Source organism: Zalophus californianus, chromosome 1 (assembly GCF_009762305.2).
Source record: "Zalophus californianus isolate mZalCal1 chromosome 1, mZalCal1.pri.v2, whole genome shotgun sequence".
In the NCBI taxonomy this organism is placed as follows: Eukaryota; Metazoa; Chordata; class Mammalia; order Carnivora; family Otariidae; genus Zalophus; species Zalophus californianus.
Genome location: NC_045595.1, coordinates 77,425,922 through 77,451,768, shown reverse-complemented (window position 1 = coordinate 77,451,768; position 25,847 = coordinate 77,425,922). Strand labels below are relative to the sequence as shown.

General features: G+C 42.8%; 1 protein-coding gene across 6 annotated transcripts in view; it reads left to right on the top strand.

Annotated features, from left to right (window-relative positions):
* Window positions 1-25,847, top strand: part of RARB (retinoic acid receptor beta) — a 505,987-nt gene that overhangs the window by 390,450 nt on the left and 89,690 nt on the right. For all 6 annotated transcript variants that reach the window (XM_035724196.1, XM_027587268.2, XM_027587269.2 and 3 more), the window contains one exon: window positions 18,028-18,169. In XM_035724196.1, the coding sequence (XP_035580089.1) occupies window positions 18,028-18,169 (142 nt within the window). The remainder of the gene's footprint in view (window positions 1-18,027; window positions 18,170-25,847) is intronic.

Genomic DNA, 25,847 nt, shown 5'->3' with positions numbered 1-25,847 from the left:
CGGTTAAGCATCCAGCTCTTGATTCGGCTCAGGTCATGATCTTGGGGTCATTTGAGATGGAGCCCTGCATCGGGCTCCATGCTCAGTGGAGAGTCTGTTTGAGAGTCTCCCTCTCCCTCTGCCCTTCCCCCTGCTCATGCTCTCTCTCTCTCATTCTCTCTTTCTAGAATAAATAAACCTTTTTTTTTCCTTTTTAAAAAGATGTGATTTCGGAGGAAGATAATGAGAAACTTGGGGAAATTTTGCTAATTGGTGGAAAGTCTCGGTGGGGAAAAAAATACATATATTTGCTCCTCACTGATTTATTTAGGAAAGTTGATTTTTATTCAAAGCTAGGGAAAAAAACTCCACATACCACAGTTGAGGACATCAGATCATAATGAGAGAGAACTTCAGAAAGAATTATTTGAGGACCAGAGTTATTCCATTTGAGTGACTTAAGCTTCTTGACTTCTAGACAGACCCTCTCAGTTTTCTAGATCAAGTGAGCATAATGAGCATTTAAAATCATATTTCTTCTTTTTCCTGCTGGTAAGAACATGCACCTTCAGCTCTCGTGGTGCTTTGGGGTCGGATGGTACAAATAAAGCATTGGCTTTCTAGGCCTTATTTTGGTAGTGTGGGGGGAAAAAACCACAGAGATAAGAGCCAGGGAGACTGGAGGATGTGATTATGAGTAAAACTTCTTTGGATCTGTAATGCCAACAGCACAAACTGTTTTCATTCCCTGTGTTAGTTAATGGCTAATCTAGAGATTGTACTGCCGTTTGCTGATAGAGCACAGTTTAAAATATTTTATCATTAATGTGACAGGGAGTTGGATAAAGAAAATGAAGCGTGATTATAAAATGCTAATTATCGTCCTCAAGTGCATATTGGGCACTCTCGAATATTTGCAGCGTAATTTGCTTTATTTATTATTTCGGTTTGGTTATAAATGTTAATTCAATTGCAGATGGTATGTTGGCAATTTACAGAGCTATAAAGTTATTTGGAAATCCTAATATTTTCTACCAAAATGTTCTGTTGGTGATGCATGAGCTAAATTAAAAAGCCCCTGCTCTTTAGAGTTAAATACATTAATTGGCAAGTAGGCTGCAGGGATTTCCAGACCCGTGCTGGCTACGGTTAACTCCTTAAAGGAGTCGAGGACATGATGTGTAATTCAGAGTGGGCATTTTCTCCATGAGAAAGGGTGGCAGGACAGAAGTCTCTTTTTTCCTACCACCCTGCTAATGTTTCTTCAAGGCTGAGATTTTCTTCATGTTCTGGTTCGTAGGTCTAGACACATTTTTGAAGCCACATTTTTGCTGTACTACATCAGTGGTTTCAGAGACTGTGATGTTGACAGCTGAGGGGTATTTGTGTGTGACGGTGTATACATGTCTGTCCGTGAGTGAGAGCGAGAAACGGAGATGGTGTTTTCTCCAGCCTTACAGATGTCTTGAAAATATACTCCCGTGTGAGGCCAGTGGTTGCCAAACTGACTGCCCACAGGCTACATCTGGTTTGCCACCTGTTTTTGTAGAGCCGAAAGCAAAGAATAATTTTTACATTTTAAAGCTTGGGGAAAAAATTTTAAAAAATAGGATATTTTAGGACGCATGAAAATTCTATGAAATTCAAATTCAGTATTTGTGAATAAAGTTTTCTCAAAACACAAGCAGACCCCTTCACTTATGAATTGTCTATGGCTGCTTCCACTCTGCCGTGGCAGAAACCATATGAAGAAACTAGGCAGAAACTAGCCTAAAAAGTTTACATCTGGCCCTTTGCAGGAGTCTGCCAGTCTCTGGGTCAGACTACCTAAGGTGTAATTTATAAAATGAATCCTTAACCTCTGTGTGTGGGTTTTTTTTTTTTTTTTAACTCTCTACAAAATTTATGGGAACGTAAGCAATTTGGGGAACAAATGGGTTCAAAACACAACTCTTCATTTTTGAGAGGTGAGAAAGAGATTATAAATACCAGCGCTGGCTTCCTTCTTTTGTGGTGATGTTGATCATTCAAAGAAGTGATACTGTATTACTAATGTAAATAATTGTGTGCTTCACATACAGGCAATATGCTCAAAGCATTCTCCTTGCCCCCAAAAGAGGATAAAAGTAAAGATTGTTTTCTTTTATTGTCAAATTAAAAACATAAGCCATGTTGCTGGATCATTCTATTTTTTTTTGTTAACAATTAAGGATCGTACATGGAAGCGCAGTACTCTCAGAAAATACGGCTACCTTATAGAACTCGTTTGGAAAAATGTCATTCTTTACTAAGAAATACTGTGCTTAATTAATTCTTGCTCCTAGGAAGTCAACTTGGGGCACTCATTATGGCCGTAATTGGTGGTATAAATTCTGAGACCCCGGAGGAAAACACATTGCTTGGTTAGTGCTCTCTGGCCCTTTGGCTGAGCGTGCACAGGGGCCAGCCCCATCTCGGCGAGTGACAGCTTCTGGTTTTGATGGCTTCGGGTCTGGCCACACTGATATTAGGTTTAAAGGCTAGTAGTGAGCAGTAAGAAAAGAAATGCAATGACTTGTCCCCGTGTTTTGCATTAAACAGTGTGAGACAACCTTCTGACTTGGAAAAATGTGTTTCTTTGAACTCCGGTTTTTCGTATTAAATTATATTCATTACACGGCCCATCTGGAATCTCTTGCCAGGCCAAAAATCATCTTACAGACATTAGCAAAAGGAAGTTAAATGTAATTTTTTTTAATTGTATACTTTTCATTTCCATTTATTTTTTTCCCTTTTATTGGAGAAACCAGATGGAAAGGAAGGCAGGAACCTCTCCCTCACTCCCGTTCCCTTCGGGAACAGAGGCAGAGCATCCCTGGTGCTGTACCTCTCATCCACTGACTTGAGGTGATGACGGGGCTGTCTAGATTCTGGGGATAATTGTAGGAAAGGTCAGGAGTTCAATTTGAAGCGCGCACCGGATCGGGGTGATGGGGTTTGGAGAGTAAGTGCGGCGTGGTGGCTGACTTTGGACCCACACTGATGTGTGTGGTCATCGATTATATTTGACGGTGTGGAAGTGCAACTCTCAAATATCACACGTGATGTGGTCCATTTATGTGGACTGGTATTGACTGTGGTTTTGCTGGGAGTTGTTTGCTGGATTTGGACTCTATCTGAAAAGGCCCCGTATTTGGGAGACGTCTGGCTCTCTTCATCTCTTTGCTTCTTACCAAACCAGACACGTCCCACAAAACGTACAGACCTGAGGCTCATAGTGGGGACATAGGAATGTGTATTTCCTTGTTCGGACACATGGAAATCTCAACTGTTAGCTCTAGAAGGTAGAGAGATAACTTCAAATGTGTGAAAGGGAACTGTAAAGACAGTTCAGTAGTTTGCTCCAGGCGGCCCAAAGCCAGATGAAAGGCAGAGGGTAAACTCGCCCACCACCCTTTAGACTTGCACTCGGGTGCTTGTCTTTTTAGCTGTGTGCCATTCTGGCTGAGGATATTGGGCAAACTGAGTCATTTCCCCATCAACCCTCCACCCATCTGTATGAGCAGATATTTACTGAAAGCTGGGTAGGCACTGGATTTTGTGTGGAGGATACAAAAGCTAAAGAGTGATGACGAGTCTCCAAGCTTAAAAAGCTACAGCAGAGCAATGCTAGTCATTATCTGTATATACTCTACCACTCAACTGGAGATTCACCCAAAGGAATTCCGAGTTGCTGTCTTTTGAAGGAATATTTTAAATTCTGATGAGTGTGAGCTACTTTTTGGTAGCATACTAACATACCTAGTACCTGTGGTCATTTTTTTTTTTTAAGATTTATTTTTTTATTTGAGAGAGAGAGTGAGGGGAGGGGCAGGGGGAGCGAGACAGAGAGAGAGAGAGAGAGCAGACTCCGCACTGAGTGTGGAGCCCAACGCCAGGCTCGATCCCATGACCCCGAGGTCATGACCTGAGCCGAAACCAAGAATCGGACACCCAACTGACTGAGCCACCCAAGCACCCGTACCTGTGGTCATTTTTTGATGAAGGCCTTTGGGGATCAAAAGCGAGGAGAAGCATTAGGGCTTATTTTGAATTTCTAGTAATGAATCTTCGTATCCTGTGTATGATTTCATTGCAGTCAGGTGCCAATCACAGGTTAGTAATTTTATTACCTAAATATATTTTCATTGCCATGAATGTTTTTTTTTAGGACAACGTCTTCAAGCATACCTAGAGATGATCTCATCTGATTTATGTTGCTTTTTACCACATACCTGAGAAGTGGAGGGCAGAGGGTAGAGGAATGTGGGGGTGATTGGTGATCTCCCCCCGCCGCCCCGTCACTCACACACAATGGGTGCCTTTGTGCCTGGATGCTGGTGTGATGTGCGTGCTGTCATGGACTCCCTCAGCCAAGAGCTTCTTTAAGGAAGCTGGCTCTGTCCTACCCTCGCTCATGTTTGACACGGTAATAGACACACATTACAAACGTAAATAGCAACTCCAGGTTTCCTCTTCCTTCGCAGTGTGTTAGAAGCTACTTCCACTAAATGGGTTACTTTGGCTTTAAATAATAGACCCCATCACTTCTCTGTTCCTCAGCGGGTAACGCGGTTTCACATACCACTCTCCACTTTCAACAAAGCAGATAAGGTATCAACACAATTAAAAGTGAAAAATAATCTGTCTGCTTTGCCGGTAGTGAATGCTTACAGAACACACACTGATACAATAGATTTTAAATAATTTATGTCCGGCATTTTTTTTTTTTTTCTTCAATCTGTAAATGAGGACACCTAATGCGGAATGGCCGGCATGATACTCTATCCTTCCCCTATTAAGATAACAAGATGAGGGGGCAATGATTCAGATCGGCATATTTTTGGAGCACAGCACGGATAAAAATTAAAAAATTAAGAGAGATGATGCTCTGAAATACTTTGGGTAAGCAAGCTCATAAAAGCCATTAGGAAACCTGAAATTACAAATTAATTCAGAATCTCCTTCTGAGGGGCTCCTAAAAGCCCTTCCCGTTTTCTTGGCAGGATTCAAACATTACTTTTGTGTCACTGCCTGGTGTTTTCACAAGGTCCATTCTGATGCCCGCTAAGGTGTAATGTTCAGTCCTGATGTGTCTCTTGCAGCCGTCTTTGGTCTGAACCAAGTAAACTTTAGGTGATGTTAAAAACAAATAGGAATTAGTATGAGATACATTAGGTCTTCCCCCCCATAGATACATTAGCTCTCAGATTACCAGGATCATGTGATTCATGGCTGCTTTTGCAGCCCTGAAGGGGTGTTTGTTCCAATCGTGAAGAATTTATCCAGCTTCTGTAACTCCTGTTGGCAGTAAAGGGCGTTGCCTTCACAGATCCCTGAGGTCTAGGGACAGAGCTGTCCCACAGAAACAAAACTGCTAAATTGTTTACAAAATGTCATTCAGTCCTTTGGTGGTTAAATGTAGCTTGATCATGATTGATGGAAGCCCAACTCTTTTTCCTACACCTGCCTGTGGCCATCTCCTAATTATTCATTTGAGAAAACTCTGCATAAAAATATCAATCTTGAGAACATGTGTGTTCCAAGGACGAAGGCCAACCATGTCCAAGGAAATTTTTACTTCTGTTTGATCTAAGGAAAATAATTCCCAAATTCCATGCACAGGCCGATGCTTAGGAGAGGCAAGTTCTTTCAGATGGGTTCAACATAAGCACACCCTCCTAAGTTCTCTTTCCTTGTCCTTTTGAAGAAACTGAAGAGGGTAAGTAAAGTTCCAGGGGATGATCATCTGAAGAGAGCAAAAATAGGAGGAAGCACCCCCAAAACTCCCTCATGAGCCTCACTGGCCTGGAGGAGCCAGATCTGACCCCCCCCCCCCCATCTTCCAGAGCGGGATACAACATCAGGGACTGCTGTCCATTAGCAAACCCATCCTGGGCAACAGAGCTTTGTGAAGCCAAATGGGAAGTAGCCATTGAGGAGAGAAATATAATTTTGATACAGGAAATAGAAGAAGAACATAGAGCTTTTCACTCAAGATACATGTTTCTTCTGTCTAAAGCCAGCAATTTTGGAAAATGAAGCTAAGAGTTTAAAAATAAGAGCTCTGCTCGGGAAAATAAAACAGGTCCCCCAACATCCATTAGGCGGCCTTTAATTGAAAACTGGAGAACAATCTAACTAATTGGCAGGTACCTCTTTTATCGCTGGGCCTATTTTTCCCCTTCTCTCCAGTGTAATCAAAAGACTGCTCCTCTTTTTTATCAACCAAAGTCAGGTATGAAATGGAAACGCAGAGAAGTAACACTTAAAAATTAATTGTGTGTATTCTGCCAAATTTTCTCTTATAAAATAGGCACAGAAAGTGCAGAAGTTAAGGTCCTCAACACAGCAGTAGCTCCAGAAGTGGATTTTTATATAGCACAGTGCTGAGGTGGAGGCTATAACGTGCTTAATTGCAGACAAGTTCGTGTTGTTTAAAAGAATTTTACCTTTTACATTGGGGATCTATTTAATTTCAAATCCAGGCACTGTGCTGACATTATATAGCAACTTTAATTTTAAAGATCAAGAAAGAGGAGTTATGGGTGAAATTTGAGCGTATTTCTTGCTAATTTGGAAAAAGAAAGAAGGGAGGTTGGGATAAATCACGAAGTTAGAATTGCTGTCTGAATTATGATATTGGAGTTTACTATTGAAAATATAACTTCCTCCTTCCTTTTCCCTTATACTTAAAGAATTTTGGTGGTGGTGGGAGCCTGGGTGGCTCAGTTGGTTAAGCGACTGCCTTCGGCTCAGGCCATGCTCCTGGAGTCCCGGGATCGAGTCCCACATCGGGCTCCCTGCTCAGCAGGGAGTCTGCTTCTCCCTCTGACCCTCTTCCCTCTCGTGCTCTCTATCTCTCATTCTCTCTCTCTCAAATAAATAAATAAAATCTTTTAAAAAAAAAAAGAATTTTGGTGGTGGTTGTATTTGTTGAAGTTAGGGTTCTCTGCTCATCTTTTTCTCCCCTTCCTCCACTGAATCTCCATATGATATTTAAAAAGCAAAATAACTTGCAACATGTTACTTTTTAATTACAAAATTTGCATATACTCCATCACAAAGATGATTAAGATAACACCCTCCAAGGATTCCTGCTTCCAGGAAGAAAGAGGTGCAAGGATCGATATTGTACCAAGAATGTTACAACAGAGTGTGTGCTGGTATGGTGGTATGTGATTCACAGGTGCCTGACGCTATATTGGAGCATGAGTGGGCATGAACAAGGCAGGGAAAGGACTTTTGAGGCCTCGGGAACAGCATGTGTAAAGGTACAGAGGTGAAAGAGAACACTGTAGGTTTGGGGGACCTGGCTAAGTGCGGGTACACAGAAGGCCCACATTGAGGGCCGGTGGGCTCTAAACGATTTTGCTGATGATGTCATTGTTTAGATGCTGTGGGTTTGGGCTAATACGACGTGTCAGGTCTTTGCCTGAAGTCACCACGGCCTTTCCATACAAGGACAGAATGCATTTTGAGAGGTGGAACTTCAGCAGTATTTTCTCAATAAACTGTGAGTGAGATTTTTGCACTGTCTGAGCAGTGTCTGTGGTGAGGAGAAGCAGAAGGCTGCATCTGATAAATGCCCATTATTTTATAGTTGTCAGACTCCTGAAGACCTAACTGTAAATGCCTGACCAGCTTCCCTCCTGCTCCCACATCCTCTGTGATTTCTTCCTTTTCAATTCGGATTCGGGATGTAACCACCTACAACATAAGCAAGAGAGATTCCAGTGAGAAAATCCCAGAATGGCCCTGGAAATTAAATTTCCTTGGAAAAAGGGCAACAAGTTGTGGACAAGCGTTTTTTGTTTTTTTCTTTTCTAATTGAGGTCCTTCTTAGCATTATGAAAGAATATAAGTGCATGATGATTATTGGGTTCTGTGAAAGGCTTTTGAATTATGTGATACGCAGAGTTGTCATGGTGATATACGTTGTCATCAGTGTGTCATGACAGAGCTAAGACCTGGCTTTGTTGATGGTGAAATGTTGCATACCAAACTTCTAAGAGAGATTTAAAAATTTGTGCTCCTCTGCAAAGGGTTTAAGCATATTTGAGCATTTTTTGGCTCTGTCTCCTTCTGCTTGCCCCAACCCCCCCCCCACCCCTTTCAGTCCAGATGAGGTTCTTGAATTTGGGTGCAGATGAGATTTAGTAATTCTCAAAGCACCTGGGGTCTGCTAACTCCTGGGCTGTAGCTGAGGAGCCATTTTGGTGCATTTTCTCAGTAAAATATTTGAGAACTAGAAAACTTAAAATGCATTGGCTTCTTGCCCAGTTATATTTAGAGTAATCCTGATAATAAATTGGTAACTATGGGTTTCACCGTGGAAGGGGACAAAATAACTGACCCAAGTAATCTAGAAAACAGATGTCTTTAGTTGGTTTAAAGTGAATTCTCTTTTTTATTTCAAGACCAGATTTAAAGAAAGCTATGTGGAGCTCAGTGAAACCATCCATTTCAGACTTTTTTCCTTTCTTAAGGTTTTTTCTCCCTACCATATCTCAACTCAAAATTTGAGAAGAGGGGCAGTGGTCCCCAAGATACAGTATTGATAATATTTAACCTGCTGTACAGAAATGCTCTGGGTAACAGATGTACTACTTGACCTCAGATTCTTCACCTTCTTTCTAATTCACTCTTTATGTCAATGGCTCCCAAGTGGGGGTCAGAGACATCTTGGAGGTATATGAATGAGCTTCTGGGCACCCTCCTGAACTTGCACCTAAATATATATGCTATTTGGGAGGACACTGTATCCAATTCTGAAAAAGTTCTTCGTATTCTTCCTGGTCCTCCCAGCCCCCTCCAAAGTCCCTTACCCATGTGGGAAACAAAGCCCAATAGTGAAACATAAAATGCTTCCCAAATGGTGTTCCTTTCTGGCTCTTCCTAGAGTGGTGGACTTGTTCGGAAGCACCCCCAAAGAGATCCTGGCGTAAGTGTGACTGTGGTAGACTTTTATAATTCTGTCTCATTTACAGTCTTAAAACTAGCTTGGAGGTCAACCAGAGAAGATTACCCAAAACTTCCAACGTCCTCACAAAGGTTAACACTTTGGAAACCTTTAGATAGAGAATAGTTGGGATTCTAGAGCCAGGCTGGCCCCTTAATTGGCAGGACCCAATACAAAGTGAAAATGCTGGGCTCTTGTTCAAAAATTATTCAGAATTTCAAGACTGTGACAGCAGGGCAATAACCGAGCACGAGGCCCTTCCGAGAACAGGCCAGCCCTGCCCAGAACAGATCCCTTCACTTTTTGAAAACAGCCAGTTTAACTATCAATGTGGGTCTGCCTTATGAAACTCTCTCCCCAAAAATTGTGTTTGGAGGTTATTGGCCCCCAGACCTGTGGATTAGAGTGGACTTATGATAATCAGACCCATAGGATAGCTGATCACTTAAAAAAAATTATTTTATCCAAGGTCATGTTTTTGAAATCTAAAAAGACATGTTTTCACCAAAATTAAAAGACATTTTATACAACTGATTAATCTCTCCTTACTGTTGGTTTCCAGTTTATGTTACCTAGTAGCATTTTTTTTCCCTGGGTCATATTACTCTATAAGAAAGAACACTGTGAACTGAATGTATGGCTCGGTGCCCTTCTTGGGACACTGAAAACTTTGCAAGTTTAGATCGTGATTTTCTGATGTTGTGAGTTCAGGTTCTCAGTTAAGAACTGCCTATTCATTGGTATTACTTCCCAGGGAGTTTTAATTAATTGGGGATTAAAAGGAACGAGATCACTGGCCTCTGGGTCTCTGGAGGTTGAGCTCTCGGGGTTCACCTGACAAAGTCCAGGACAATGCCATCATCACCCTCTTCCAGAATGACTGGTTCCCACAGAGGTGATGCTTTTGCTGAATCTGTCGTCATTGCCTTCTTAGTACCATCTTTCTAGACCTCTCCCAAGATAAAGGCTTGCCTTGCTAGCCTAGAGAAGAGGAAACGTGCCAAAGAAGCTTCAGGTCCAAGGAACTTGGAAGGAGACAGGCCTAAAATCTGTGGTCAGATTCTAAGTGAAGGAACAGGAGACACTTTCCCAGTTAGCAGGCAAGAGGCACCGTGGAATGATGGACCTTCTGGAAACCAGGGCTACTAAACAGCAGAGCACGCAGGCTTCACTACTGTCATTCATTCATCTTTACTCAATTCCCAACAGTGGGATCTTGTTCTGTCAGGATTTTTTTTTTTTAAGAAAAAAAAAATAAACAACTCTGAGCCTCTACCCCTTGGGACAACTCAACTTTCTTGTTTGGAATATGAATCTTAGGTTGTTTTCCTTTCCATGGCCCCAAGCGCGGCCCCCTCCCTAACTCGCTCAGTGGCCTTTGAGTTACATTCGTGCCCACCCTCCCTGCTCAGGAGGAAACTCTGTTTGTCATCAAAATAGTAGGCTGTTTTTCTACTTTCTCCCTCCCTCTCACCCATTGTCTTTCAGTGGGGTGAAAAGGTCTTCACTTTTCTCTTTCTCCCCCACAAATCTTGCTATTAATAACTTTTCAGACATTGTCACGCAGAGACTTCCACTCGCTCCAGAGGGTGTTTTTTGTTTGTTTAAGGCAACGTGTTTCCTGGACTGAAAACCGTGTTTCCCAAAGTAGCCGTGATGGGAGTATTCCATGCTCACCTCCCACTGGCAGCATCTTTGCTTCTGGCTGGAAATGGGAATTGCAGCTCTGCGCTGGCCTGAGGCCGCCCTTCACTGGGCTCCAGCCCTGCTGGCCTGGGCGCATGACGACCGCGGGTGGCCACCTGGTTACCTTCTGAGCGAGATGGAGTGGAAATATTTTCCCTTTCATGACTGAGGGAGAACGACGAAGTAACGCTCCTCGTTGTCTCTCTCTTCTTTCACTCTAGAAGGAGAAATTACCCTTTTGAACTTTGCATGGGATAGGAATTAACTCTGCAAAAGCCCAGTGCAAACAGATGTGCTTTCCACGTTACTTTTTGGGTGGATTTCTCCTGATCCAGTGCTTTTTATGACTGATACAGTGCCGAGTGGCCGGGTTGTTGTTGTTGTTGTTTTTAAATACAAGAAATAAGGTTTGGGGGGGGTTCTTTTTTGGGGGGTTCTTTAAAGATTTTATTTATTTAAGACAGAGAGAAAGAGCATAAGCAGAGGGAGCAGCAGGCAGAGGGAGAAGCAGGCTCCCCGCTGAGCAGGGAGCCCGATGTGGGGCTCAATCCCAAGATCCTGGGATCATGACCTGAGCTGAAGGCAGATGCCCAGCCAGCTGAGCCACCCAGGCTCCCCAAGAAATAAGTTTTTACTTAGTGCCTTTCTTCAAACTATCACGACACATTTCACACATGTTGAACCTGATGTGAATGGCTGTAGGCCTAAAAAGCTACTTCCATTCGAAACACTGCACTATGAATTCTCATAAGTAACTTTATGATTAAATGGGAGTCCGCAGATTGCGCTGTTATTTCAGAAATCAAGGATTCTTGGGTTACATTCCTGACCAGACCTGAGGGCAGGTTCGGGGGTACAGGTATTTGTATTCATATCCAGAGCTCACTATCCACTGTAGTATGTGTTAAATTAATGCATGAGGAAATCCGTGATTCAAAGCCTCCTGAACAATATTGGCAGATTATAATTCTGACCCTAGCCTTCTGCTGCACAGAAGAGTGAGTACTTCCCCAGTAAATGCCCGACATGGCCATCTAGATCCTGCCTAGTCTGATTGTCAACCTGCTCTTTCTGCTGTGTCTTGCACACACACAGCCCATCATATACATCTCTGCCAACCTGGACCACGGCCCCTTCCCTGTACATCCTCACCTGGGATCTTGGCAAAGCTGAGCTGTTCCTGGAGGGAAAGCTTGCCGTTCGAAGCCTGCCCCTTCATTAAAGCTGGAATCTGGGGCCAACTCCCTTCTAACTCCTTTGAATTCTTATGGCCTTTACTCAGTAAATATTTTCAGTGGGCCTGCTATGTGCCAGGCACTCTACTGGGCACTTTTTCACTTTCTGCTTCCATTAAAAGTTCTTACCACACTGCGTGGTGGCATCTGCTAGAGTAGTCACTTGATTTTATGTTCCTGGTAACATTGAGAAAGAGCAGGAACCATGCTTTCTGTATCTTTGTATGCCCCAGGAGAACGCACCACATCCACTCCAGTTAATTGGCATTGGATGAATGAGTCAGTACGGGAATGAGTATATATAGAGATGGCCGTTGGAATCACGAGGTTGTCTACCCACAATAGTCTGTATTGTTCAGAGATTCAGAACAGTGTTCTTTCCTATCCGGGAGTCTTTATTTTAAATACAAAATGTGTATTGGAAGTTTTCCAGAAGAGGGCTTTGGAAAGAGAAGGTTTCATCAATAACAAAAGCTACCATTCACTGGGTACTTGCTATGTGTTGGGCATTGGCTTCATACTTTATATGTGTCCCTTACTTAACTGGGTACACTAGGTAATCCCATGAAGTGTAGGTGATTTCCTTATCCTCAATGAGGAAACAGGCCTTCGAGTAACTTACTTAACATCCCACATGTAGTAAGCAGCAGAGTCAGAATTCAGATCCACAGGTACTCGAGCTAATGTCCAGTTCTTAATCACCAAGCTAGTCTCTACACCAACAAAAAGCACTCTATTTGAGAGATGGTAGGGAATATTATGTGATGACATCTGAAAACCAGAAGTTGAAACATGGTCCACGGAAGAATAAAACAAAAAAAATTATCAGAATTAGAGAAATGATTTGAGAATCTTAGAGGAGATAAGGTGGCCGAAGTTACCCTCAGATCAAAACGTGAAGCAGGGAGGGCAATGAGCCACTTTTCTCTATGTCCTTGGTAGATTTGGGACATAGGACTAGTCTACCAAGGTAATTATGAATTTTATATATTTAGGGACAGGAGAACATTCAGATTTAAAAGAGATGGTTACCTTTCCTTTTGATCTAGGGGTGTGTCTGCACTGTAGGTAAGAGAGAATTAGATAGAATAATGGTACCTCATATCCCCCAGGGGAAACAGAAGTGACCTGAGTAGGCAGTGGGCCTTCTGGGATTATGACTAAGACACAAAGCAAATCACTCCAGTGCATATGTGTCCTTTGCCACCAGAGGAGTATTTTTTTCTTCTCATTTGCTTGGATCCCAGTTCCTTGATAGCAAGAATAGAAGAGCATGAGGTAAGAAAGCTTAGAAAAACTGTGGTCAGAAAACCCTGAACTCAGTTTGTGGTGCAGATCTCTCTTCTTGATTTAAGTAGCTAGAGTGTTAGTTGTGTTTCTCACCAATCACAGGAGTCCTGATTTACCACCAAAAGTCATAATTAGAGAAATCAAGATTAAGCAACAGAAGTTGTGATCAACAACAGAAATCATAGCTAGCCAACACGAATCCATGTTAATGATGGTTAACATGGCTAACCAACAGAAGTCTTGACTGTCTAAGCTGATTACGTGTCAAACCAGTGGATCTTCTACTAACTTCTGAGAAACCCGGCTTCTCACTTTCTTCAGTACAGACAATATCATCCTCAGGGAATGCATTACTATGGAGGAATATTTTATGGAATTAAGGTATAGTACATCCAGGATTCTCACTCTGTCTCTGATTAGAGCTGAGGGCATCATCATTCGTTCATTTAACAACTATTTATTGACTATCTACCATGTAAATTCCCTGTCCCAGTCCTGGGGATATTCAGCTAGTATGCACCCATACGGTTTTATTAGGTGTTGAAATAACTGAAGTACTTTCCTACCATCTGTCGAATAACCACTGCCTCCAGTCTTTCCCTACCGCTGCCCAAGTCCACAGTCTTGGTTCCAGGGAAGGCACCTTAAACACTGCTTTGAGGCCACGTGGGAGCCCAACAACCTGCCCACTTTAGTTCTGGGAAAGCTGTCTCCATATCCTTGTTTCTCTGTCAGGGCATCAGCAAGGAAGAAGTCACACTTGCTGGTGGTACTGTGACACCCAGTTGGCTCCCCGAGGCTATGACCGCTGGCCACAGCCTGGCTTTCCCCCATGTTGCCCATGTATCCTCCGAAGTGAACAGTACTATTGTTTAATATTTTAAATATTATACTTGAATCGGAATAATATAGAAAGATAAGCAAATACCAAGGTTACCTAGAAGAGGAAGCATTTATGTGTGCTGGGATCAGTCAGAGAAGGCTTCCTGGATGAGGTGACATACATCTTGAAGACAGAATTTTTCTGGGTTTACTGGGAGAAGGATGTTTCAGGAAAGTGAGAATAAAATTGTGGGGGTGCCTGGGTGGCTCAGCCAGTTAAGTGTCCAACTCTTGATTTCTGCTCAGGTCATAATCTCAGAGTTGTGAGATCAAGCCCTGTGTCCTGCTTGCACTGAGCATGGAGCCTGCTTAAGATTCTCTCTTTCCCGCTCCCTCTGCCCCTCCCCCATGCCCGCCCCCCCCCCCCGCAAAAAAAGAATAAAGTTGTGGTGTCAGTAACCCTAGACTAGTCCCTCGCAAATTGCCGTTTTTGCCCGTACGGGGAGGGGGGGGCACCTATTCTTCCTTAGTCTTCAAACACCACCCCTTCCTTGCTCACAGAAACTCCTTCATTCTCACTTTCAAGGCATCCCACCTTGTCACCCTCTGGTGTGATGACACACTTGGAATCCCAGAAATGTACATCTGGAAAGGATCTTGGAAATCAGCCACCCAAGCCCCTCACTGAGGAGACGAGAGAGCTTCACCTCCTTGGGCTGAGTTGCCCAAGGCCACACAGTGGTCATGAGGCGGCTGCGATCCAGTCCCCGGACTTCCTCTCCACAGCTCTTCCTCTCCTGCCTCCTACCTCTTCTCTCTTCCTCTTCCCCCCACCCCCCAGACTGCTCCTCCCAATGGGACCAAATCCTTCCTTTTACATGCTCAACTTCTCAGGGTTTTCCCCTCTAGATGTGTCTCTGCCCATCCACTTGCTTAAAGGACTATCACCCTTTGGATTCAGCACTTCAAAAGCCCATTTTTACGTGTGACAAGATTGGGTTGCAGTTTTATTTCTCAAAGCATGAGGCTTCCAATTTTAGGTGGCACAGGTTCATGGCTCTCTATCTCACTGAACCACATAATGAGAAACATTTTCTCTGAATTCCTCAAAGAGAAAGTCTCAAGTCAGTGCCAGTCTGTCTCTAACATTTGCTTAGCTCCCTTTTCAGCGAGAAGTGACAGTCTGGGGTTCTCAGCCCTTAGCAGATCCAGTATCCAGTGAGAGCGAAATAATATCTGATTATTATTTTGCTTGACTTTCATTTTATTTGTGTTATATTTGCCTTTTAATATTGACAGTCAGTGCTGGTTTTCAAATGAAGCCAGAGACTAAAGGTCTCCCTCCATTTTAAGTAATGTTAAAAATAAAAGGAAGAGTCAACAAGTAAAAATACTGAGTTGATAGAATTGAGGTGGCATGGGGCTCCCGGGTCACACACAGGCACACATTAGGTCCCTAAAGCCTCAAAGCAGTGGTCTACGAGGAAATACGGCTTAAAAAATAATATCCCACATCTCCTAGGAGGAGGACTTGTAGAATGCAAACCTCTCTTTGGCCTCAGAGGGCTTTTCTGTTTACCCAATCCATGTATGAAAATACCTCCCAGCATATATGTTAGTCAGCAAGTAGTCTACCATGGTGGAAATGATTTACTGAAACTTAGACCTTCTCCTGATATCTAGCCAAAAATCTGATTGGAAAACCAAGAAGACCTATTTAGTTTCTGCCGACATTGTTACTAAAGCAGACTGAGTGGATAACTAATGACGTAGAAAGTTCTTTACTTCTCTCTTCTTTCATTTGTGTATCATGAGATTGTTTTTCTCCCTCTCTTGGTCACTCACTAAGAATTTGCTGAACTGAATATTTGGCTTTTTAATAAATGGAGGAGGTCACCTTTGTCCATACCTCACTGGTTTCACACATGCAGAAAAGACTGGATCTTCCTTTGGGTCAGTGTCTCTTGGCAGGAGAGCAGTGCAGTTTCTGTAAATTGAGTTTGTACATCTGGCAGCCAAAAGTGTCCTGTAGGTATATTTTTTGCATGAAAAGATATTGTTTGAGGTGACCACTCTGCACAGATTTTCTATTAGAGGCTCGGAGTATCGGTAACCTGTTATTTTAGATTTGGAGCATATTTGTAGCTCCAGAGGTACCAAAATAAACTGTGTTTTCTTGGAAAATGTGTGTGTCTGGGATGTGACAGGAGTTGCAACCTTAAACAAGATTTCCAGGCGTTTACAGTTGAACCATGCCAGTAAAAATATGTTTATTTAGACATTAAAATCCTAGGGTGCCCACGTAAATATCCTAAACAATGTGTGTTACGTGAGCTTTCTTTGTTAATGTGCTTTACCTCTAAATGTTTTTAGTTCTGGTTCCTGGAGTGTTAATGCACTACAGGGAAAGTTGAACTCAGATGGTGAGTCTTATGTGCTGTTTAGCACACTCGGTGGTGTGTTTCTTAACATCCAACAGAATTGTTGCTAATGTAGGTAAAAGTCACAACACAGTTGAGAAGGTAAAGCTCCCTGCTCTTAATACTGCTAGCAATATAGAGGTTTTTGTCGGGCAATTAGGAGAGAGAAAAGATAGCAGGTATGCCCTTCACTCACTGCTCATTCATCTGTGGAGTAACAAGCAGCCCTTGATTATCCATTGTCTGCAAAACCATGTGGGAGACATGAGGAGAGCGAAGAGGAGAAGGTGGCCACCATGTGCTCATGAGCCTACAGTCTGCTTTATTTCATCAGCTTTTCACAAAAATTGGGACAAACTGCTGCTTGTGACAAAATATAATTTTCAGAAAGTTGAGAAGTAACAACTCATTCAAATATTCAGTAAGCACATAGTTGAAGATTTATTGAACTCAAGAATGAGAGAAATAGCAGGATGGCAAAGCTGGTTCAAAGGAGGATTTGAGCAAAATATCTAGGTGGCTAGGTAGATTGCTTGGTGTAGATAACGGTGAAAGGAAGAAAGAATGCTGGGATCAGACTGCAGAGTCAGATACAAAACCGGTTAATGTCCTACAAGGCAATAAAACAATACTCTTTGGTTATATTTCAGCCAGACAGAAATCTTTGCACCTATCCTTAACAAATAGATTTGTAATTTACCAGCCTTTTACAGTCTTTACAGAGACTGTGTCCAATCCATCGTAAATAGTAAGTCAAACAAAGTTACATTTCCCAAGAGTGTCAGATGACTCTTAGGTAAGCTTGTCAAAACGCTAATGCTGCAGAACAGTGCTGCCCCACAGAACTTTTGGCCATGATGAAGATCTCCCATACACGTGCTGTCTGGTGTGGTAGCCCTGAGCTATATGTGGCTCTTGAGCATTTGAAATGTGGCTAGTGCAACTGAGGAATCAATTTTTAAATTTTATTTCATTTTTATTAATTTTCGTTTAAAAAGCTCTGTGTCATTCATGGCTACCATTTTGGACAGCACCACTCCAATGTGCCATTAAGTGGGCAGGCCTTTTTTTGCCTTGTTTCCAACCTTGGATATTTTTCTAAACACGCTGTAAATTAAATCATATTTTAGATGTTGTAATGAGCTAAATATGTGGGGGAAAAGTGGAAAAGACTTTCTTGAGAAGACCTCATTCTTCCCTGAATCTTACCATTTCTTTTGCAGATGTGATGCCTCTTATACTGGGTTTCTTGATAGTGGGCTCACCTGAATTTTTCTGGCCAGAAAGGGAGCTGCTTATGAAGTTAAGCCTGTTTGGAGGGAACCCAGCTCTGCATAATGTTCTCCAAGTGAATTAGCTTGGTATTCATTTTTCCTTCAGCAAGATAATAACGGTCATGTCTAGTTTTGATTAAAAGGGGCTTTCTGATTTGAAACAAAGGGAGAGCTGACTATTACTATTTCACAAGGATTATAAGGCTCAAATAAGTTAATTTTTCTGCTGCCATCACTTCATGACTCAGACGGAGCAATCAATGCATTGATAAGGCTGGTTTTGATTTCTCATGGAACTTGGTAGTTTTACTTAGTCTTCTCATCTTCTTGCTTGCTTGCAGGGCTTTTTCCGCAGAAGTATTCAGAAGAACATGATTTACACTTGTCATCGAGATAAGAACTGTGTTATTAATAAAGTCACCAGGAATCGATGCCAATACTGTCGACTCCAGAAGTGCTTTGAAGTGGGAATGTCCAAAGAATGTAAGTGGAGGCTCAAAAAACTTTTTTTCTGTCTTTGCCTTATCTATAAATATGATTTGCTCAGCTTCCAAAATCAAGTCATGGAGGACAGAGTTCATGGAACTCAGACGTGACACTCAGGATAGATTGCCAAGGCTAGGTGTAAACAGAAGGGGCAGGAAAACAGAAGAATTGTGGGGATCTTCAGATAAAACTGGAGTGGCAGTTGCAGAAAAGGCAGGAGCTGTGTGTTGTGGATGGCAGATTTGTATTCCAGAATGGTACTAACTCCCCGTGGGCTTTGGGGCCACTAGGATCTCAGGTGTATCGCACAGCCACTTAGAGACTCCATTTCCCCCATCCTGACAGTGGAAACAAGAAGTTTTGCCTGTATCCGTGAAAACAAAACGAGACGAGAGGCATGGATATTAATGGTAGTAATAGTCAGCCCTTTTTCAGAGGGAAGGGGGGGCATAAAATTTCTGTTGTGGGAGAAATATTTAGAAACTCAGTGCGTTGGCATTTTTCCAAACTTGATTTAGCCTTTTTTCCTCCCAGCCACCTCCTCCTCCAAATAATTATACATTTTTTTAATGCAAAAGAGAACATTTTAGTAAATTAAAAATTAGCGGTCCATAAACATCTATCTGATAATGGGGACTTGAAATATACATCATTTAATACAGACAGTATGTACACTCCAAAAAACCTCATTACTTACGTTTCTCTCTTTGGTGCTTTCACATGGAGGAGACATGAAAGTGACAAGAAATGGCTTGGCTCAGGCAGGCCTCAGGAAGACATAGGTTTGTGTGCCGGGTGAAGCACTTAATGTGATTGCTGCTTCTCCATTCAGCCCGTGACCTGGGGACCTGGTGAAGGCAGACTGTGAGTGAGGCACGGGGCTCGTGGTGTAAGGGGGCGCTGGGGGTGCCTGAGACATGGCCCCTGCCCTCTAAAAGTAGGAGACAAAAAGCCAGATACCAGGGCCCCTGGATGGCTCAGTCAAGGAACTGACTCTTGATTTAGGCTCAGGTCATGATCTCAGGGTTGGGAGACGGAGCCCTTCATCAGTCTCTGCGCTCAGCGGGGAGTCTGCTTGAGATCCTTTCTCCCGCTTCCTCTGCCCATCCCGCCCCACTCCCACCCCAGCTCGTGCATGCTCTTTCTTAAAAAAAAAAAAAAAAAAAAAAAAAAGCCGGGGACTTCACCCATGATCTTACAGGCTGGTTCAAAGATGCATGTTACAGGACAGAGGCTCTTGGATTTTGGAACTGGAAAGTGTGGCCATTGGGTGGTGGGGAGACTGAGGAGGGAAAGGCCCCAGAACCAAGCAGCACTGCTCTGAGGGTGCTTGGCTGGTGGATTGGCTTTTTCCTGGAGCAGCTTCTAGAGGATGTTGCCCAGCATCCATTCCACACTTCACCTTTCCTAAATGTACCCAGGGTTTAATATGCTTTTCCATTTCTTGGGTTTCTATGCTTGAGGAAAAAAACAGCAGGATTGGGAATAATTGAGCCGACTCAAGCCAGGCATCCTATTCTGTGTCCCAGCTTGTCATATTCTGTTACTGGTTCATGGTGTGAATTTGTAACCTAGGCCAGTCCAATGAGAATGAATTCAAAACTTGTGCTTAGTATCCATAAAAGAGAACAAGATAAATTAGTCCTGATCAAAATAAGAAATGTCTGCTCTTCAACAGATACTGTGAAATGAATGAAAACACAAGGCACACCCTAGGAGAAAGTATTTACAAATTGCACATCTGATTTAGGCTTGTATCTAGAATATACAAATCTCTGAAAATTCAATAATAAGAAAGCAAATAACCCACTTTAAAAAAAAATTGTGGCCTTCAAAAATGTCAAGATTATGAGTGGCAAAGACAGGCGACTGAAAGACTATTCCAGATTAAGAGAGACATGCCAGTTATATACAATGCATAATCCAGATTGGATCCTGGGTCAGAGAGAAAAATAGCTCTAAAGGACCTTATTGGGACAGTGAGTGAAATCTGAACATGGACTGTAGATTATAGCATTGTAATATACTGTTGCATATTGTTATATACTAGGAATTGTGAATTAGATGAAGGGTGTACAGGGCTTCTTTGTACTATTCTTGTAACTTCTGAGCAAATTTGAAATTTTGTCCTAATAAAATGACCCAAAGAGAACAAAAAACGCATGCTTAGAATATTGGGACAGTTCCTGATGCATGAGAACAAGGAAGCAAGTAGCCCCAAGTGCTCCTACTAGCTCTCCTCCAACTCCAAGGGAAGTTACCTCTAGGACAAAGCAGGCACTATGGATGGAAGAGTGGAAAGACAGACAGAAATAGGGCCCTGAATGGCATTATTGAATTGCTAAACCAACCAACCCTAAAACCTCTGCCTCCAGCTAATTTTCTTGTATTTGCCAAGAGGTGCCCCTTAAAGCAGTTGAAGTTGGGGGCTTGTTCGTATTTAGGGTCCTGATGAACAAGAATGGACTGGGTCATCAGACAGGGAAGCATCCTGCCAATCCCTCCTGGGAGAGTTTTTTTTTTTTTTTTTTCTTTCTCCAGAAATTTGTGTGTGTGGATGATGGGTCAGTTGACCACATCCCAGCCAGTTCTCTTTGATCCCTCCACACTTTAGAGCTCTTGAATTACTTAAAATCAACGAATGTGAAGATACAGAGCTAATATTCACTTAGCTCAGGCCCCCCAACCCTGCCATTGAAGAGAAAAGCATGGCATTGCCCTGAAATAGCCAGATTTTTTTTATATGTGTAAGTGAGACTCACAGGATGATCCCCTGACACAACATTTTTGGTCTGACATTCTGTAGACATGGCTGTCACACTGAAGTTCTGTGGGAGAATTTTAGTCTAGGCTGAAATTATAAATGAGTAAGCCAGATGTGGACTCAGGGTAAATCAGTACTTTTGCATTTATTTTGTGTGGGCTGGAGACCCATTTCCTGCTTACATTACTTAAAACCCATATCCTGCTGTTCTGTAAAAACTGGCAGCTTGGTTGCCAATTAAAAAAAAATAATGTTTACACCCACAGGAAAACTCTAGTTTCAACCCTCAAGGAACTTATCACCTTAATTAGATTTAAAAATATAGAAATGAGAAGAAAATGGGATCATTATACCCAAGTATACAAAAATAAATATATTTTCCTTAGAAGGAATTGAAGGGAAAGGAATAAACACTTGGAGTATAGAGACTGAGGGTCTAATAGGATATTTTTAAAGTTGAAACGGAAAGAAGCAGGAAAATATGAGAATCAGTAACCAATTATACCACAGCATTCGCAACTGAAAGGAATCCAGGCATAATAGAGACTCATAGAATGTTAGAACTGAAAAAGGATCTTAGAGATTGATTTTCACTCACCTCTCTCACTTGACATAAAAGCACACCGGGACCCAGAAAGATGAAACTGTCTTCCCAGCAATCCCCAACTGGCTAAAGACAGAACCAAGATCACAGTTCAGTTCTTCCCTCTTCTTGCCATGCTTTCTCGGCAGTACCGAGATTAGCAAGATTTGCATTCAATTCTTGCTGTAGGTCATGAGGACTCATTAGTATGTGTCAGAACTTTTGGGATGCAAGTGACAGAAAACTCAGCTCAAAGTTGGCATAAGCTTCAAACATCGGCACGGGGAACTGGACAGTCCAGAGTAACCCATATGCACCTGAGGGCTTGCGTTCCTTTTCAGGGAATGGTTCCCCTTTGCCTCCCACAACTGTTTCTTCGTGCGTTGGTTTTGTTTCCAGGAAGATTTTATAAATGGCTACTAAAGATGCCACCAACAGCGACGGCTGATAGTCTACCTGACACAAAAAGAGGCTCGGGTCCCCGTCATTCCATTAGCGCCAGGGACCTGGTTCTCATTGGCCTCACTTGGGTCGCGTGCCCCCGTATAACTGTCCCACCTTGGGGGTGCTGGAGAGGTAAACCACTGTGATTGGCTTAGGTCTGGATCACGTGCCAATCCCTGGAGCCCGGCATTGAGGTTGATCCCGCCCAAACCAGCTGGGCCAGGAGTGTGGGAGGAAAGCATCCCTAAGTAGGGAATCGGAAAGACAGAAGGTAAAAACTTACTCCATGCTCAGGAACACCCGTCAGGTCCCACGGTGCTGTTCTTATTCTTTGTGCTGTTGAAGGAAAGAAAGAAACCTAAGAAGCCTATTATAGTAGTAGCTAACATAGGCTAGGTGTTTTCTATAGGCCAGGCACTACTTCACCATTTTTAATACTTTGTCCCATTCAATCCTAACAACAACCCTGTTAGATAGATTAGTTATAATCCCTTCCTTCCCCTTTTTTGGGCAGATGTGGAAGCTTAGGTACAGAGAGGTTAATTAATTTAGGGTAACACAATGAATAAGGGGCAGTGCTGGGATTTGGATCCCAGTAGTAATATGTACTACATACCATAAAAAGCAGCTTTTACAACTCTGACTGCCCTCTTTGATGCTATTGCAAGTGGTTAATTAAACAATAATCACACTCCTTGTTGCATATCAGAGATGTACCCCCTAGAAAATCATGTGCAAATTTAAATTTTATAGCTCAAATTTGGTTTTCAATGTATAAGGGGATTTCCTCGTAAAAGAAATCCTTTAGTGTGGCAGATCGGAAAAGCATGATTATTTCTTCCCGTTTCTGTTCTGTAAATGCTGGTGGGTATACCTTGTATTTTCCAAGGGCTTTGTAAAACTAAGGGAGCCTTTTTGCGGAGGAATAGCTATTTGTCAAAGCACGGGATTTGAAAGCGGTCGCAGCAAGTGAAAAAAATCGATTTTCAGCAGCATTCTAAAAGTGGTACAAAAATTTATGAAGAACTTGGGGAGGAGGCAAAGGAAGCAAAATGACTCACAGTTGAGTGATGAGCTTCTGCTGGTGGGATGGGAGGCTCAGAACGATGTCAGCAGAGGAAAGTATGTGGCCCTAAAATAAGAAATAGAATAAAGGAAGACATAAAATTTGGGATTGTGAAAGAGATGTCTGGACAAGTTTATGAGACAGATAAACCACTAATTGTCCATGATGGGGAAGGAGAAGGTTTAAGATGATGCCACATAGAGACCGTAGGAGTATATATAGAAAGCCTGACCATGTGCATTTGGGTCAATTGCAGAAATCCAAATGAATAGTTCAAATCCTTAATCCAGGGATCAGCAAACTTTCTTAAAAGGGTCAAATAAGAAAATATTTTTGGCTTTGTGGGCCATGTGATCCTTGTGTCTATCCCAGAAGGAACCATAGAAAGTACATAAACAAAGATTGGTTGTGTTCCAATAAAACTTTATTTACAAAAACAAGCAGAGGGCTGGGTTTGGCCCAAAGGCCACACTTTGCCTACTTCTGCTTTAGGTGGCTCACCCAGTGATCACATATGCCACCTGTGGTTGCTCTGTGAGCTCATGCTCATCTCATCTCCCACTGTCATCTGCTCCTCTCCTACCAATAGGCACCCCCACTTCCAGCCACACTGGGCCATGCTGACGCACGAGCCTCACAGCTCCATGTTTCTCTGGAGGCTGTACCCTGGAATTGACTGTCTACTGCCTTCTCCTTCAGATGAGCCCCAGGAGCTGGCAGAAATGTCATTTTCTCTGGGAAGCCTCCCTTAACCCCACCCCACACTCCACGTCATTCATTCTTCCCCCATGTTCCTGTAGTGCTTTGAATATACCCCCATGAGTCACAAACTTATTACAGTGTGACTCTTCACACAACACTGAGGCTCCCTCTCTCGATTGATTATAAACTCCTAAAAGGCAAAAGGCAGGCATCATGTCTTCCTCACCTTGTAGCCCTGAGGTTAGCATGATGCTTTGCTCAGTGAAGTTAGACTGGTCAGGTGGTTAAATGTGACTATTTATTTGTTTAAATTTTAAGTGGGCCCTACCACCAACAGGGGACTTGAACTCATGACCCCAGGATCAAGAGTCCAATGCTCCACCAACTGAGCCAGCCAGGTGCCCCTCGATGTGGCTATTTTAAAAGACAACAGCCAAATCCAACATGTCCCTAGCTTTCCTTCCTGAAAAGGTGTCAGGCACAAAGCAGTTCTGGGTATGCATGCCTCAGCCCTTCACTTACCTTCTGTGGGCCCAGAACAAGTTCTGCAGCTTCTTTGGGATTGTGTTTTCTACCTGGGTAAGAGGAACTTTAGTATTGACTGACAGCCTAGGCATGATGTGAGAACTGATGCTTTTAATCCTGTTTAGACAACAGGGTTTCTCCAATCTTCTTCCTCTTGCCAGTTCTCTCCCCTAGAGGACATTAGATCTTCTGGTGGATTTGCTGTCGAAAATGGTTGAGCTGAGCAGGCATCTTGGGTAACTGTGCGTGGCAAAAGCCCAAAAAGGCGGAGAGGTTAACATGGACAAGTGGTGGGATTTGGGGCTCACTTGGCCAGTTCTAGGCCATCAGTTTGCTCACTGACAAAAAGGGGGATCCAAGGATGGGCCAGACGTTGGGGTCAGGAGGCCAAGAGGAAAATGAAAGATACGGAACAGGCCAGAATCAAGACTCATGGGCCATGATAAAGGGGAAGTGGTGGGCTCTGGATGCTTCTAACATTTGACCAGGTTCCTCTGGACCTCTGGCCTTCCAGATGGGATGCCCTTGCCCCATGTCTGTAACAGAAACACTGCGGAGGTTACTGTGCCTGCCATCCCCATTCTATTGCTTTTCTTTCTGAGAAACCCCGGGCACTAATTCACAAAGGAACCTCTTCATAGTGCCTTTGAGCTTATGTTTATGTGGGCCATGCTTTTTGAGTGGTGGGCAAAACATGTCTTTGACTTTGCTTGAGAATGCTGTTCAGCGTTGATTTCACAACAATTTTGCCCCCCGTGACAGTTGCATGAGTATATTTGTAGAATAAAGCAGTTGTGAATAATCTCTGAATTTGGGAATCCCTGAGTGCTCGTTGATACCTTCTCATTTGGGGCATATTGAGCTTAAAAAACAGCTTTTTATAAAGTCTTTAAATTCTGATTTATCCCTCAGACACGAACGTCCCCACGGGTCGATTGGCTAGAATGAATGTGCTTAGCGCGGACACTTTGATACCTCCATGAGAGCTTTCTGTTGTTCTGTGTTTCGTTTCCCCTCTACTGTTAAACTTACATTAAAACAAACCTTTTGGATTAAAGGCACTTAACCTCGGTTAAAATCACTACTGTTGAGGCGCAAATTATATCGATGTGCTCATTGGTTCTATGGCTGGATTTTACTGGCTTTAGAACGAGGAAATTCATATTGTAGGTTGCCCTGTGTACTTGGGAAATTATATAAAAATCATCATCAGGGCACTTAATGTCCTTCTAATTTTAGTTTATTTCTTCATTTGTTCCCATGTTGCGTCCTGGCCTGTTACTGCCTTCCCAAGGTTCAGCGTGAGCATTTTGTTCTGTTGCACCAAGAGGCAGCGTTAACCCCGCCCCTCTCCTTTTCACCCTGCGTGCACACACACACACAAATCCCCACAGAGCCCCCCAAAAGTAAAAGAAAGGCTGGAAACTTTATACTTTTGTATCTAAAAATGTTGCAGAAGCTGGAAAGTAAAAATCTGCTGTCCCTTTCCACTTGCCAAATGTTACTGTTTTCCTGCATCTGTTCAGGAGATTAAAAAAACCCAATTCCGTTTGGGCACTGGCAGCCCAGTGATGTCAATGCCACTGTGGGA